The 15,461-nt window shown below is 39.3% G+C and overlaps 1 protein-coding gene across 2 annotated transcripts in view; it reads left to right on the forward strand.

The window, feature by feature from the left end:
• Cntnap5 (contactin associated protein family member 5) overlaps positions 1–15,461 on the forward strand; it is a 919,042-nt gene that overhangs the window by 407,645 nt on the left and 495,936 nt on the right. For both annotated transcript variants that reach the window (XM_040737777.1, XM_040737776.1), the window contains exon 6: positions 571–755. In XM_040737777.1, coding sequence (XP_040593711.1) covers positions 571–755 — 185 coding nt within the window. The remainder of the gene's footprint in view (positions 1–570; positions 756–15,461) is intronic.

Consider the following 15,461-nt stretch of genomic DNA (forward strand, 5'->3'; position numbering starts at 1 on the left):
CTGTCAGGTGGTAGCAGCCATATGCTTTTTGGTGGAAGGACTCAGTTCATCCAGTAGGCATTCAACAGTTGCAGCTGGAATGGTTATGTCTTTCTCTGTACAGAAATACACTGTTTGACCACTGGCTTCCTCCCAAGCCAGTCCAACTTTCTTCATTCAAAGTACTAAAGAATAAAGCGTGTATATAAATTAGTTACTTTTTCTGAATGTGGAAACTTCTCTTTTAAATTTTATTCCTTTGGCCAGTACCATAAGCATTCCCATCACCAAACAATTGCTGGTGTCCCAGAAACACTACATTTCTTTTCAGGATGTGGGGGTGCATATCATTTGAACCAGACCCCTGCAGAAGGCCCAGTGATATAAATGATGTGTTTATTTGAGGAAACCTCAGGTACCTGGTATTCAATGCTGTTGATGGACAGGATTCAAAGCTGCCTAGAAGGCCCAGTGATATAAATGATGTGTTTGTTTGAGGAAACCTCAGGTACCTGGTATTCAGTGCTGTTGATGGACAGGATTCAAAGCTACCTAGGCTAAAACTCCACGCTTCCCCCCCTTCATCTGCAGATGACAGCAAAGCCAGACTCAGCAGCATCGCGCCTTCTGCCATCCTGGGTAGCCTTCTGGATGACCAGCACTGGCACTCAGTTCTCCTGGAGCGGGTGGGCAAGCAAGCAAACTTTACTGTGGACACGAACACACAACACTTCCGAACTAAGGGTGAGACAGATGTCCTGGACATTGACTATGAGGTGAGTCAATCCTTCCCAAGGTCCCCAGGAGTGGGTTGTCTGTAAATTGAGGCTTCTGGCCCCTCCCTTTGGGCTAGACTACAAGGGCAAAGTCACCAAGGAAGAGCTCCAGAAATGCCTTTGCCAAGTTCTGTGTGGCTGAGGAGGTAGCAACAATTTGAGTTAAAACCAGGACTTCTCTTTTACTTTCTGTATGTGCATATGTATGTATGTGGATAGACATGCGTGTCTTTGTCTTTATGTGTGTGTGTGTATCCCAGTTTCATTTCTGTTGCTGTGTAAACAACCAAGTAAACAAAATCACCAACAAAAACATCTGACAGCAAGAGGTTTATTTAGCTTATGATTCTTGACACTAATCCATCATTTCAAAGAAGTCAAGGCAAGAACTCAAATAGTTAGACACATTGCATCTTCAGTCAAAAGCAAAGAGAATAAACACATTTTTCTTGCTTGCTTATTCTCAAGTAGCTTTCTTCACATTTATGCCACTCAGGGGCCATCCCAGGTGATGATGTAGACCTCATTAAGAGTAGATATCCCACCAGGTGTTGGTGTTGCACGCCTTTAATCCCAGCACTTGGGAGATAGAGGCAAGTGGATCTCTGTGAGTTAGAGTCCAGCCTGGTCCACCAAGCAAATTCCAGGACAGGCTCCAAAGCAATACAGACAAAGCCTGTCTCGAAAAAAACAAAAAATAAATAAACACAGTAGATATCCCTACCTCACTTAATGACCAAGACAGTCTCTTACAGTCATGTTATAGGCCAGGGTAAGGAAGACTCAGTTGATTCTTCCTAGGTGATTCTCAGTTTTATCATGTGGATCTTTAAAGCTAACTATAAAATACGTATGTGTCTTTAATCTGTGTGCATTCTCCCAGCGTTATTGTTTCTTGGTTACATATAACCATGCATTCTTTAACAATAACTTTCATTAGTTACAATATTAAATGATACAGAAAACACTAACAAAATATCAGGTATCAGCTAGAAAGATGGCTCAGCCAGTAAAGGGATTTGATGACAAGTTCGATGATTTGAGTTCAGCTCTCTAGAACCGCATAGTAGAAATTTATTTTTTAAAAAAATCACCAGAATCCTTAAAACCCACATTCTTAGAGGGGCCCTTCCCTGTCCTTTTACATCCATGGCCACTTGAACTTTTAACTAATAAGCTAAAGGCATTTGTCCCATTTCTGTGGTACTATGGAATGAACCTGGAGCCCTATTTGAAGAGATTAGTGGAATTCATGCATCTAAAGAAGGCTATGAATCTTCTGGTCTTATTGTCAGTGAGCACAGTGAGCAGGGGACAGTGGAGGGAAGGATGGGACCCTCAAGGAGGGGGAGGGATGATAAGGGGACTTTGCTCATATCTGGCAAATGTCCTCCAGCAAGAGACCTCACTGGGATTTACCAAAGCAGTAATGTCAAACCACACATTGGAAGAGTTTAAACAATAGCAGTGCTGTGTAGTAGTCTGTTAAGTGCAAGAGAACCAAATGCTAGAGGTTTCAGGGATTCTGAAAGACATTTTCCATAATTAAACTTGATTAAGTGGGTTGGGAATTAAATAAAATACAATACTTTTGAGGAAATAAATGTGTTAGTTTTTAATTATTTTTCTATGAAATTATCTCTCATTTTTCTGCTTATACACCAGAACATTTATAATTGCTCCATCTGGGGAAGATCTTATAAGATGTATACAAACACGGCAAGTTGAAAAGTGACACATTGTTTTATAGATGGCCTGGACTGGGAGTCAGAAAGTTTATGTTTCATTGAAAGCCCATTTTTCTATGATTTAATTGTTGAAGATTAATTGTGTGTGTGTGTGTGTGTGCATGTGTGTATGTGTGTGTATGTTTGTATGTATGTGTGTGTGTGTGTGTATTACTTGGGATTGAAATTAGAAGAATTCACATGTTAGGAAGTCACATTATCAGTAAGCTATAGCCACACTTGGTTTTATTAATTTATCAATTAAATTTAATTAAAATCATTATATTATTTTAAGAAAGTGTCTCATGCTGGCCTTTAACTCCCTGAACTTCCTAAGTACTAGGATTACAGGTATGCACCCCCCACAATCTTCTCCATGTGATCCTAAAACTGGACCACTACCAACAAAGCAGCATATCCAGCATGCATTTTTATATTCAAGAAAAGATTCCATTAAATTACCTGCCTCAGCCTACTGGGTGTGTGGCATACAGGTCTGTTCCACCAGATATAGACAAGACTGACCTTTTTTTTTTTTTTTGCTTTCATAAAGGAAGAAAGGAGGCAGAAATTTTGAGAACAGATAAAGGAAAACATTTTAAAGAATCAAGAGCACTCTGTAGCAATCAGTATATTATAATATAACAAAGATAAATACATAGTTTATCTTCATTAAATTTTATGCAAAAGCATCTTGTAGAGGAAAGGATTAATTTCAGATTACACTTCCAAGTATCTAGTCACCATCGATGAAGTCAAAACAGGAACTCAGGGCAGGAAGCTGGTGGCAGGGACTGATGCAGAGACCATGGAGGCATTCTTCTTCTGGCTTGCTCCTCATGGCTTACTCAGCTTGCTTCTTATATATGTCAGGAAAAGGACCAAAATCTTAGGAATGACACTACCCACTGTGAGGTGGGATTTTTCAAATGAAACATCAATCAAGAAAATGTCCCCATGGGTTTCTCCACATGCCAGTCTTGTATTGAAATTTTCTCAATTAAGGCTCCCCTTTCCCAAATGATTCTAGCTTATGTGAAGTTGAGGTATAACCAGCCAGAATAGAGGAGATTTTTTGATTAGACTAAATGAGAACACACATACAGTGGATGACACCATTCCCTGGGATGAAGTCCTGAATGGAATTAAAAGAAGACAGTGTGATAAGCACAAGAACTTATTGCTCTCTGTTTCTTGACAGTGGGTAGCATGTGAGCAGCTTCCTCAAACTCATTCCTTCCGTGATGGACTGTACCTTGAACATTGAGCTGATAGATGCCCTTCCTTCCTTAAATTGTTTTATCAGGAAAAGAAACTAAACTAGAAGGGATTGCTGGATGATGTTGAGGAATCCTTAGAACACAATTTAAGAGCCAGGTAGGATGGAGGAATGGGTGAGATATAAAGGAATGGAAGAATTAGGAGCAGACCTTTTCTTTTTTTCAATCATTATCATGAGCCTTAAGCTAGATGTTTTCCTTTGATCCAAATTTCTGCTCAGTATATTACAGATAATATATGTAATTCAATGACTTCAAAAGACACATTGACATCCTTTGACTCAAAAAGCAAGATGCCAGGTAGGTGTTTTTGAATTGTTGAAAACTGAAAATCATTGAGCACCTATCACTTTCCTATGTCAACTTGTTTAATTGATTGAAGAAACAAAGAGAATGCAGTAACTTAGATTTGCCTCAAAGCACTGAGGTGTCTTTAATGAACCTTCAGACAACATTGACAAAAGGAAAATCATAAAGTCATTGTTTAGTCTCACCATTCTTTCCAAATACTTTAATGTCCACGGTGACTGTTCTAAAATCTATGCTATTACCTAATTCTCCATCAACTCGCAAGCCTGTTTGACAGTGTATGATCTCATTTGTTCAGATATTCTCTTAGATCACAGCTGTGTGACATTGAAATGAATGTTAGTTCATGAAGTTGGAAACCCTTCCTTTTGGTATGCCTTGCCTGAGAAAACCTCTCCTTAAGAGCAAAACTCCTTGAAATATTTCTCTTAAGCACTTTCTACTTCAGGGACCTCAAACAGAAAGATTGAGGTTGATGGCAGGCACCAGCTATACCGAAAGACAAGGGTTATGTGTCAGAAGTCTCTAGCCTTGACGATTTACCTCAAAGGAGGTGGCAAGAAGAAAGGGCCTCCTGAGTGCAGAGAAATGTTCTTTCCAATTGTTCCTCACCCACACACTGGAACAAACCTAAAAGATAAGAACTTGAAATTTCAGCTACTTAGAAACAAAAACCATTGCAGCTACTAAAAGGAGCACAGCTGAACATAGCTGTCCATATTGAGGATGGGCTTCATCATAGTGCATCCTCTTAAGTAGAAACCACACTCTACTTTCTACCATGAACTCTGTGTACAAATGAGATATGGACTCTTATAGTTGGGAGATGTGACCATGTCAGAGGGGATATGTCACTAGGGGTAGTGTTTTGATATTTAAAAAATCTCAGGACATCTCCAATTAGCTCTGTCTCTGCCTGGTTCTTATGGATCAAAATAGAAGCTCTTAGCTACCGATCCTGTTCTGTATCCCATGATGGTCCTGGACTCTAACCCTCTGGAACTATGAACACTAGTAAACTCTTTTTCTATAATTTTCCTTGCTCATGGTATCTTATCACAGCTATAAAAAGGTAACTAAGATAAATTTATGGATTTTCATCAGAGACTTTGTGACATTTTGTGAATCATCTGGGGTAATGTTTGCCATCCGAAGACGTTTGCAGCTTTCTTGTTAAATTCTATCACATATGCAGCACAGATCAGGCTTTACATAATCTCATAAAACAGGTAAGAAGGAGGGAGAGAATGGACAACTGTTGGAATGTCCTCCAAATGCACATAACTAAAACCACGACTGCTCCAAATACTGAAGAAGATGTGAGACTTTCTCTCTCCCTCCAGCCTGTAGGGAGAAGCAGCTTAGAAAAAATATTTTTAGGAGTCTTGTCCACAGATGTCCTTATAGTTCAGGAAGTTGTTTTGATTCAAGAGGTCTCTGTGATTCTGTTTTGAATCATTTTCTGATAAGTGCCCTAAATCATAGGAACATTTTAGAAATATGTGGTTTACACCCACGTGTTCCACATACACTAGAAGAAGATGCTTTAAAAATAAAATTCCTAAATAAAGATAGCAAAAGCCAAAACTCACAAACAAACAAAAATATAAAACACTTAAACAAACAAATACACACAAAAATCAGGAACCATCTAAAACTCCAAACCTAGACTAAACTAAAATCTGTGAACATTTAAAACCACATGTGTGGAGGGCTTGAGAGATGACTGATCCAGTAAGAGAGCCTACTCTTCTTCCAGAGAACCCAAGCTGAGTAGCAGCCTGTACAAGGGAGGCTCCCAACTCTTCCTGTAACTCCAGCTCCAGAGGGTGCAATGCCATCTTCTGAGCAGCTTCACTCATGCATAAGTACACATGCATTTATAATTACAATTTTTCTTTTAAAAAAACTAAAGATGCATGTGTCTGAAGGAGATGGGGACATACCTTCAATCCCAGCTCTTGAGAGATACAGGCATGAGGATGAGAAGTTCACCCTAGGCTGTGTATAGTTTGTAACCAACCTTAGCGACTTGAGACACTTTCTAGTAAAAGCGAATAATCAATGAATTGACAATCAGTGGGTAAGAAATAAAATAAACAAAAAGTATTCAAACAGGAAGGAGATTGATTAGAAGAACAGTGACAGTGGGAAAGGAATACATGAATATAATGATAAACAGTATGATTATGATACATTATATATTACATACATATGCAATAGAATTGTAAAGGAATGAATTACCAATGTGAAATAAATACATGTGGGAAAGCAAAAGAACTTCAAGATTAACTTCATAGAATTATATGAAAAATGGAATAATAGTTTTATCTTTTGAAAGCATGTATGTTCTTCTATGTATGACATATATTCCAGAGGACCAGAAACAAGGCATATGATAAGTTTTATTTCTAAAAATATTTTAAAAGTCCTTCCATTAAAAACTGCATGTTTAGTGGCATCATGTAACACAAAATATCTTAAAACACTGTTAAAATATTTTCAGTCACCAATGAGCTCCCCTTGCTCAGGTCAGCTGCCTCTGTGGGTTTCACTTGCCTGGCCTTGACTCCTTTGCTCATCACTCCTCTTTGCAACTGGGTTCCAGGAGTTCAGTTCAGTGTTTAGCTGTAGTTGTCTGCCACTGCTTCCATCAGTCACTGAATGAAGGCTCTAGGATGGCATATGAGGTAGTCATCAATCTCATTATTGGGGGAGGGCATTTAAGGTAGCCTCGATGTCAGTTGGTGTCATCCTTGTATATCTCTGTAAATCTCTCTAGTGCCATATCTCTCCTCAAACCTATAATGGCTTCCTCTATTTATGGTATCTCTCATTCTGTTCTCCTCTGTTCCCTGCCCCCCCTGACTGAACCTTCCTGCTTCCCCATGTCCTCTGCTCCCCTCCTCTTCTCCCCATGATTGAGAGGCCAGCATGGAAATGATCCAGGCCTCCTGAACATGGATGTCAGTGAGGAGGCCTTTGCAATCTATGAGCCATTGGATGGTAGATCAGTATTTATCTCTGGAATACAAATGGGCTTTGGGAGCCCATTCCATATGGAGGGATGTTCTGTCAGGCTGGACACATGGGGGAGGGCTTAGGCCCTGTCTTGGGATGATATGACAGACTTTGAAGATCCCCAATGGAAGGCCTCACCCTCCCTGAAGAGCAGAGGGGGGGGATGCAGTGGGGGGTTGGGTGGTTGTTGGGGACAGGAGAGGAGGGGAGGGAGAGGGAGCTGGAATTGACATGTGAAGCAAGCTTGTTTCCAATTTAAATTTAAAAAGAAAAAAATAAATAAAATATTTTAACAAAATAATAAATACAGATTTGACAGATCAACTAACATAAACATAGGAAGAGAACAAAAGAACACAAACATCCTAAAAATATATATTAACAGGGCAGTGTTGTTGCATACCTTTAATCCCTGCACTCAGGAGGGAGAAACAGGCATATTTCTGTGCGTTTGAGGCCAGCATTGTCTACAAGCTAGTTTCAGGACAGCTAGAGCTGTTATACAGACAAATCCTGTCTTGAAAAAACTATATATGTATATATATTATACATATATATATCATATAAACAATATATAAAAACTATTTTCATATTTTCAAAAATATGATCTTTGTCATTACCAAGACTATCACCTTATAGCATGCTATATTGGCAGGTACATAAGGAAGCCCAAACCATGCTGTACTTTATTGTTGGTATTATGATAAGTATAATTCTAGAGATATAATAATGCCATCCAAAAGGAGACATGTAAACTTGTTTTCCACACCCAAAAGGAGTTTCTCAAAATGTGTACATAATTATAAAGAAACACACACGCACACACACACACACACACACACACACACACACACATATATATATGCTAAGACTTTTTAAAAGTGAAAATAGTAAGGGAAATAGTTGTTTACTGCCATAATAGTAACACCACTCTTTCACTAGAGGGCATGTCTTGCCTGATAATTCATTAATGTAGCTCACAGATTTCACTACTGAGTAAAGTACTGTGATGATGAGCTTGTAGGGAGGAAATGTCCTGTTCAAATCCAGCTTGATTTTTAACCACACCCACCTCTTTGCATGAAGTGCAATGCCATTTTAAAAATATTTTTAATTTTGTTTATTCATGTATATGAGTGCATGACAGAATAAAGGATCAGACCGAAGAGAACTTGCCATCCATTATAGATGCTTTTAGCCACTGAGCCAGTGAGCCATCTCTTTAGCCCTAAACATTATTTTTATAAGTCGATGTGTAATGCAGCTGACTAGTGTATATTGTATAATAAAAGATTATAGAAACTTGAACACATATAGAAGACTTTAATGTATACCAGGTGACATAGTGCCTACCAAGCATACAAAAAAAAACACCCCAAAAAACACAGTACCATTTTCAACATCTCATAAACTAGGTAGGGGAGGGTGGGAGATTGTGGGGGGAACTGGGGATTGCTTCTGTGATCCCAGTACTTGGAAGGTAGAGGCAGAAAGATGAGAAGTTCAAAGTCATCCTTGGCTATGATGCAAGTTTGAGATCATCTTGGTATTCATGAGATTCTGATTAAAAACAAGTTAACAAACTGAAAAGGAAAACACAGAATGCTGGAAGAATCGTGAAGGTGGGAAGGTAGAATTTGAGAGTGGGATTAAAGAGATCATAAATTTTATTTTTAATATCTATCATTAAATAACTTAAAATGTTGAGCAATAGAAATGATGGATGATTCATGACATAGTTATCACATGTGCTTCTAAAATTATTTGTTCTCGTATGTTTTTATTCATAGTTTGTCTATGAATATTCCATTTTTGCTGAGTATAGTGGCACATACCATTAATCCCATCTCTGAGAAGTAGAGGCAGGCAGATTTCTATGAGTTTGAGGTCAGCCACAACTATATAGAGGGCACCAACCAGCACTGCACTCATGACAGAGAGATTTATTATTAGTTTTGAATGCTCAGCCTAGCTTAGGCACATTTCAGGATAACTCTTTAATGCTAATTGACTTGTTTCTCTTTACCATTTGCCTTGGGTTTATTACCTTTCTTCTGTATATCTTACTTTCACTGCTTCTCTATGTCTGTCTGACTGGTCTCTGCCTGGCTTCCATGCCAGGGTGTGTCCCTCATTCTCTTCTCCTCATTCTTCCTTTTCCTCTGGAGCCTAAATTTCTCCTCTTTATTCTCTCCCTTCCAGTCCCACCTATCCTTTCTCTGACCAGATATTGGCTGTTCTGCTCTATATTAGACCAGTCAGTTACTTTGACAGGCAAGGTAAAACAAATGCAACACATCTTTTCATAATTAAACAATGTAACATAAACAAAAGTAACATACTTTTATATATAAAGTAATATTGCACAGCATAAACAAATGTAGCATGTTTGCCTATTTAAAACAATATTATACAACATGTATATACAGTTTCTGCAATATGTAATGGGATTTGTTTACTTTTAATACAGATTAAGATTGTCTTGTGTTTGTGCATATTCCTGTGTACATTTGAGTCCCCATTCATGTGTGTTTACATACGTATGGTGGCCAGAGCTCCACACTGCATGTTTTTGTCTCACTCTCCTCTTAGATTATTTACTTACTTTAACACATTTATTTATTATTTAAATAGTTAAGGTGGATGATATGTATGTACCTAGCATCTAACTAACTGACTAAGTAACTAATTAAATTCATGACATGTAATTTAATTTCAACATAAATGTTGAGATTTTGTGTTTCTTTTTAATTTGTTTCAATAAAATGCAACTCTCTGATAATACTGGGGATATTTCTTAAATAAATGAATTAATTTCTTTGTGCAAATTAACATAGTATCAATTTAATCCTATTTCTACTTCTGTACTGGTGAGATTTTCTTTCTTTTCATTTTTTTTGAGAGAAGGTCACAGGTGGCCCAATCACAACTGACAATGTGATTGAAGATGGCCTTGATTTTTCCAATTTTCCCACTTTCACCCTCCAAATCCCATTTTTGCAGTTCACAAAATGGAGTCCAGGACCAAATGTGGGCAAGGCAAGCACTCTCTCAGCTGAACTATCTCCCAGTCCCCAATAAGATGGTGGTAGTAAGTTCCACATACTCAAAGCCTATCCCTGCTCTTGTTCTTGATATCGCTTGGTCCTACCTACCTAGCACATCCCTCTTCATACATGCATGATTAAAGGGCTGCCTGAACGCTGCACCACTGTTTATCTGTCTTTAAAATAAGCAGAGCTCCCCAGGCAAATGGTTTCCAAGACAATGTGAAGCATGATTGCTATTGGTGTTTTTCTTCCTTGGGAACTAAGTTGCAAGGCTAGTCTAAAAGGACTATGTAGAGAATACGAGGAATTTGATGAAAATAAAATAAGAAAATGAAAAAAGAGAAGATGCAAAAAATTGTAAAGAAAGAAAGAAGAAAAATCCTCAAGGTACATAATAATATTTGCATTCTTGTATCAGTTTCTCTTCTGGTACTGTGCTGAATACTCTGAAGTAACTTAAGGAAGACAAAGTGTATTTTGGCATGTAGTTGCAGAGGGCTACCATCCATCCATCACTGGGGGCAAGGCACAGAAGCCAGAGCATGAGGCTCACTGTCACATTGATTGAGTGTAGAAGCTGCTAACAAATGGAAGTAGGTCTTGCCTATGAATCTGTAAAGCCTACATTAGGTGAAGCACTTCCTCTAGCAAGGCTCTAAACCTTCCTGAACAGCAGAATCGCCTAGAAACATGAACTTTGGAGGAGGATGTTTCACGTACGTACCACAATACTTGTTTAACCTGTCCAATAGCCATGCAGGGGATATATTACATGGTGTGTCTCCTAGGAATTTCCAGGACACAGGGAGAAGAAAGCATCTTCAGTTGCATACACATGATGTCCAGTGATTCCCTAGGACACGTGGTTCTTGTCTTCTGGACAGAGAAGTATCCTTGGACATAGGAGCATGGATCATAGAGCAGGCTCTGACTGAGTACTTTCTGAGAAAGAGTTTAGAGTCTCATGTCATTCCCCTTCCTTTTAATTTTCAATTTAAAATTATGACTTTTGTGTCTCCTGATTTCATATTTCCTCAAATTTCATAAGTGTGAATTATCATAAAAATTTACCTCATAGAGAATATGTATATTTCCATCACTGGCAAGTCAGAGACAGGAAGGTCCATGGAGCTTCTGGGAAGGCGTTCTAAATTAGTAGGTGAAATATGGGTCCAGTGACTCTATCATCAATGATTTTTAAATGAACTTGCTGCCAAACCTGATGACCTGCATTCCATTCACTTGGTGTAATGCAAGAATCAACTATCTCAGTTGTTTTAAGATTTCCACTTGTTTTCTTTGACAGTCATATATCTCCCCTACACTAACTAACTAGGTAAATAATAAATAAATATACTATAAATAAATAAATAATCCAGGAGGCTAGCAAGAGAGAAACATCCAGTGTGGAGCTCTGGCCTCTATAAAGATATACCCACACATGCATGAGTACTCACAGGCACATACAGATATGCAAATACACAAGACACATCTTAATATGTATTGACAGTAAACAGATGACATTAAATATGACAGAAAGTCTTTTAATATTGGTATCACACCAAGAGAGAGCATCCTTCTTCCCCTTTATTGTTCTTCCAGTGCTAGATGTTGAATCAAGGGCCTCAAGCATGTTAGCCTAAAACTCTACCACGCAGCCTCTGCCCCAGATATTTCATTAATTACTTTTATTCTCTAAAATACCCAGGCTGTCTTGGAGGGCTCTGTGTGGCAGGACTGCTTGTGCTATACCTGATCTCCCTAAAATCACCTGACATCACAGCACTGAGCCATCACACCGGGACTCCTTTTAAGAAATCATCATTCACAGAATCAACTGATAACACATTTACTTGTTTTATCCAAGTTTCTGCTAGGATGTTGATAGCATGGCTTAATTAGCCGTCCTCTCCTCATTGAGGTGGCTAATCAGCCATTTGGAGACTGGCTGAATTATTATATTCATTAATAAATTAATAGAAAATTAGCCAGGCCCTCTCAGACATACATGAAGCCTGGGGCAAGAATACAAATGGAGAGCCACATGCTGTAGTCTAAATATTTAAAGAGGTCCAAATTGAGCAAAGGATTTGCTCAATAAGATTTGTTAGCAACTCTCTTAGCATGAAGTCACACAGAACCATCCCCAGATATGTCTATGCTGTGAACACCCCCAGTCCTCAGAAGAACAGGTGGGAGGGGGAAAGCCTATTGATTGTGATGGTGTCATGACAATGTTAAGTCAAGTGACTTGGATGGGTATGAAGGTCATGGTGGAAAAGAGTAAGGACACATTTGTGTTCATCTCACCTGGTCTGTGAACACTGCTCCTATGAAGAAGACTGTGGTCTGTGGATCCAGAGATGAATGCCTGTCCCCAGCAGGAGCCCTTACTGTCTCAGCATATGGACAACACTGAAGGACATATTTCCATCCAGATCTTTTCTAGAAGAATAAAATGTATTCAGTTTGACCAATTGGTCAAAGAACCTAGTGACTGATAAACAGAGACAAATCCCATAAAATTTATGTTAGAACAATTTGGCTATTCCACAGCTTTGGGTGAGTCTGTGAAATATACCCATTTATTCATTTAGCAGGAGAAGTCACAGGCGTTACTCATGCTCTGATCTGGACCAAAACAATATTAATACAAATGACGGTGTGCGTCTAGTCGCAAGGGCAAGATCCTATACACATTGGACAGTGTGCTTCCTGTGGGAAAGCTGGAGTGGTCAATTTGTACTGTGAAGAACCTGATGGCTGCATGTTACTCTGCTTTCCCTTCTGTTTTTTCTCTTTAAGGACTGTAGCAGGCAGCAGGGGTTTAAAGATCATGGATCTGTTTATTGTCTGGGGACTGTGGCAAAGTGCCAGGGTAGACTGATGAACTGACAGTAGACTGGGGTTATGGAACTTCAAGTTTTCTTAAAAGTAGGATTGGGCTGGGGAGATGGCTCATCTGGTAAGGTACTTGTCATTAAATCATGGGATTTTGACTTCAAAAGCATTAGGTGTTGTGTATTTGTAATCTCAGTGTTGTTGCAGCTGAGATAGGTGGATCCCTGGGTTTTCTGGTTAACCAGTCTTGCTGAATTGGTAAGCTCTATATTAAAGGAGATAACCTATCTGTATTAGTTTTTTATGCTGTGATTAGACATCATGACCCTGGCAACTTACAGAAGAATGAGTTTATTTGGATCTCACAGTTTAGGGATTAGATGCCATGCTAGCAGAGTAGTGGTGGCATTTGTGCATTCAAAAAACCATTGTTTTAAAAAATACAGATTTTACCATAAAGCTGAGATTTCTGTCTTCATGTCTAATGACAGGAAGTCATAAACCATGACTGAATTCCAGATATCTAGTTTGGACTGTCTCTACTAAAGTTCCAATCCACCCACTAACACATATATATGGGTGGAGAGATGGCTCAGGCATGCTTGCCTAGTCAGAATGAGTATTTGACTCCTGTCCTTAGAACATTGTTTACTTTCTATTGCTATGATAAATACCATTACCAAAAAAACTTTTATCAGCTTTCAAACCATAAACATAAAGTGCTATTTACCAGAAAATTAAGAGCTTTTATCTCATGTATCAGTGGCACAAACTCAAATTAGGATGTACTCCAAGGAAGTGTTGCTGCTTCTGATGCTCATGACATTTCTATGAGTGACACCAAGGTTGGTTACATTTCAGAGGAGACTGGAAAAGAAGACAATAGCTCACATCCATTATTGGAGACCATCCATCACAAAATTGACTGCCAAGGCAACAGCATAAATGTATATTTTAACTGGATAGAGAAAAATTTAGCAATGGAGAAAGGAACTCGTTGTCATCAAAGTAGCTCCAGAGATCAGAGAAAGAGAGGGCAGGTCTGAGACAAAAAGGAAGGTAATGATGTCAGATGAAAAGAGAGGCAAGTTTTAGAGCAGAGTATCATGCATTTAACATCAAAGAGGGGTCTTTTCCTGCAATTCTTCCAGCTGCAGCCTCTCTGTGACACCAGAAATCCCATCAGATTCCTGGGGAGAGGATGTTGTCAAAGGCAAGCTGTGAGTGGAATGTGTAGTCTACCTGGTTTCATCAGAACCTGAGATGAAAGACAGGCACACTGTGCAATTCAAGAGGACAAGCAAGTGAACAGGTGACAAAATTGTCAAAAAGCACAAGAAAAGATCAGAGTCAGAAGGAAATTGCTTATCAAACTTTTTGATCCAAGTCAATAAGTACAGTTTTGATCTGTCTGATTGAATGGCACACTCAGGTTTGAGTATGCTAGAGAGGTATCTCAGTAGATAAAATGTGTGTTAATACAAACATAAAGACTTGAATTTCATCTCTCAACCCAATGAAAAAGTTAACTGGCCACAGTTGCATGGGCTTGTGCTCCAAAACTGGGGAGATGGAAATGAAAATATCTTTGGGGCTCTTTGACAACCAGGATCACTAAATTTGTAAACACTTGGTTGGGTGAGAGATGCTGTCTCACATTTACACAATGGAGTAGTACTCAGCAGGAAAAAAACAATGGAATATTGAAATTTTCAGGTAAATGTATGGCACTAGAAGAAACCATCCTGGGTGAGGTAACCCAGTCACAAAAAGGCAAACATGGTATGTACTCACTCATATATGGATTTTAGACATGGATTAGGGTAGTGCCAGTCTGCACTTCCACTGACAGAGAGTCTGGGAAACAGGAAAGAACCTAAAAGAGATATGCGTGGTACCCCAGAGAAGAGGAATGAGGCACGATCTTCTGAACAGATTGGGAAATCAGGGGGGGGGTAGTGGGAGCTGGAAAGAAGAGAGGGGGAGAAGAGGAAGAGAGAGAAGGTCATGGAGGAACAGGAAGGTTGAATGGGGGATAGATAGCAGGAAGATAGAGTCATAGGTTAGAAGACAGATCTGGCTCCAGTGAGACCTCTAGTAATCTAAAGGGATGACACCAACTGGCAAGCTAAGCAATAGTGGAGAGAACACTTTATATGCCCATTTCTAATAATGAACTTGATGTCTATAGCCATCCTAGAACCTTCATCCAGTGACTGATGGAAGCAGAGGCAAACACCCACAGTTAAACACTGAACTGAACCCATGACCCAGTGACAGAGAGAGAGGAGCAGTGAGCAAATTGGCAAAGAATGGGGTGGCAAAACCAGCAGAGACAGCAGATCTGAAAAAGGGGGAGCTCTTGGACCCCAGACCGACAGCTGGGAGGCCAACATGGGACTGATCCAGACGCCCCCACGAGTGTGAGAGTCAGTGAGGAGGCCTGGGCAACCTATGGGGCCCTGGGTAGTAGATTAG

Source organism: Mesocricetus auratus, unplaced genomic scaffold (genome assembly GCF_017639785.1).
Source record: "Mesocricetus auratus isolate SY011 unplaced genomic scaffold, BCM_Maur_2.0 Super-Scaffold_100676, whole genome shotgun sequence".
NCBI classification, from domain to species: Eukaryota; Metazoa; Chordata; class Mammalia; order Rodentia; family Cricetidae; genus Mesocricetus; species Mesocricetus auratus.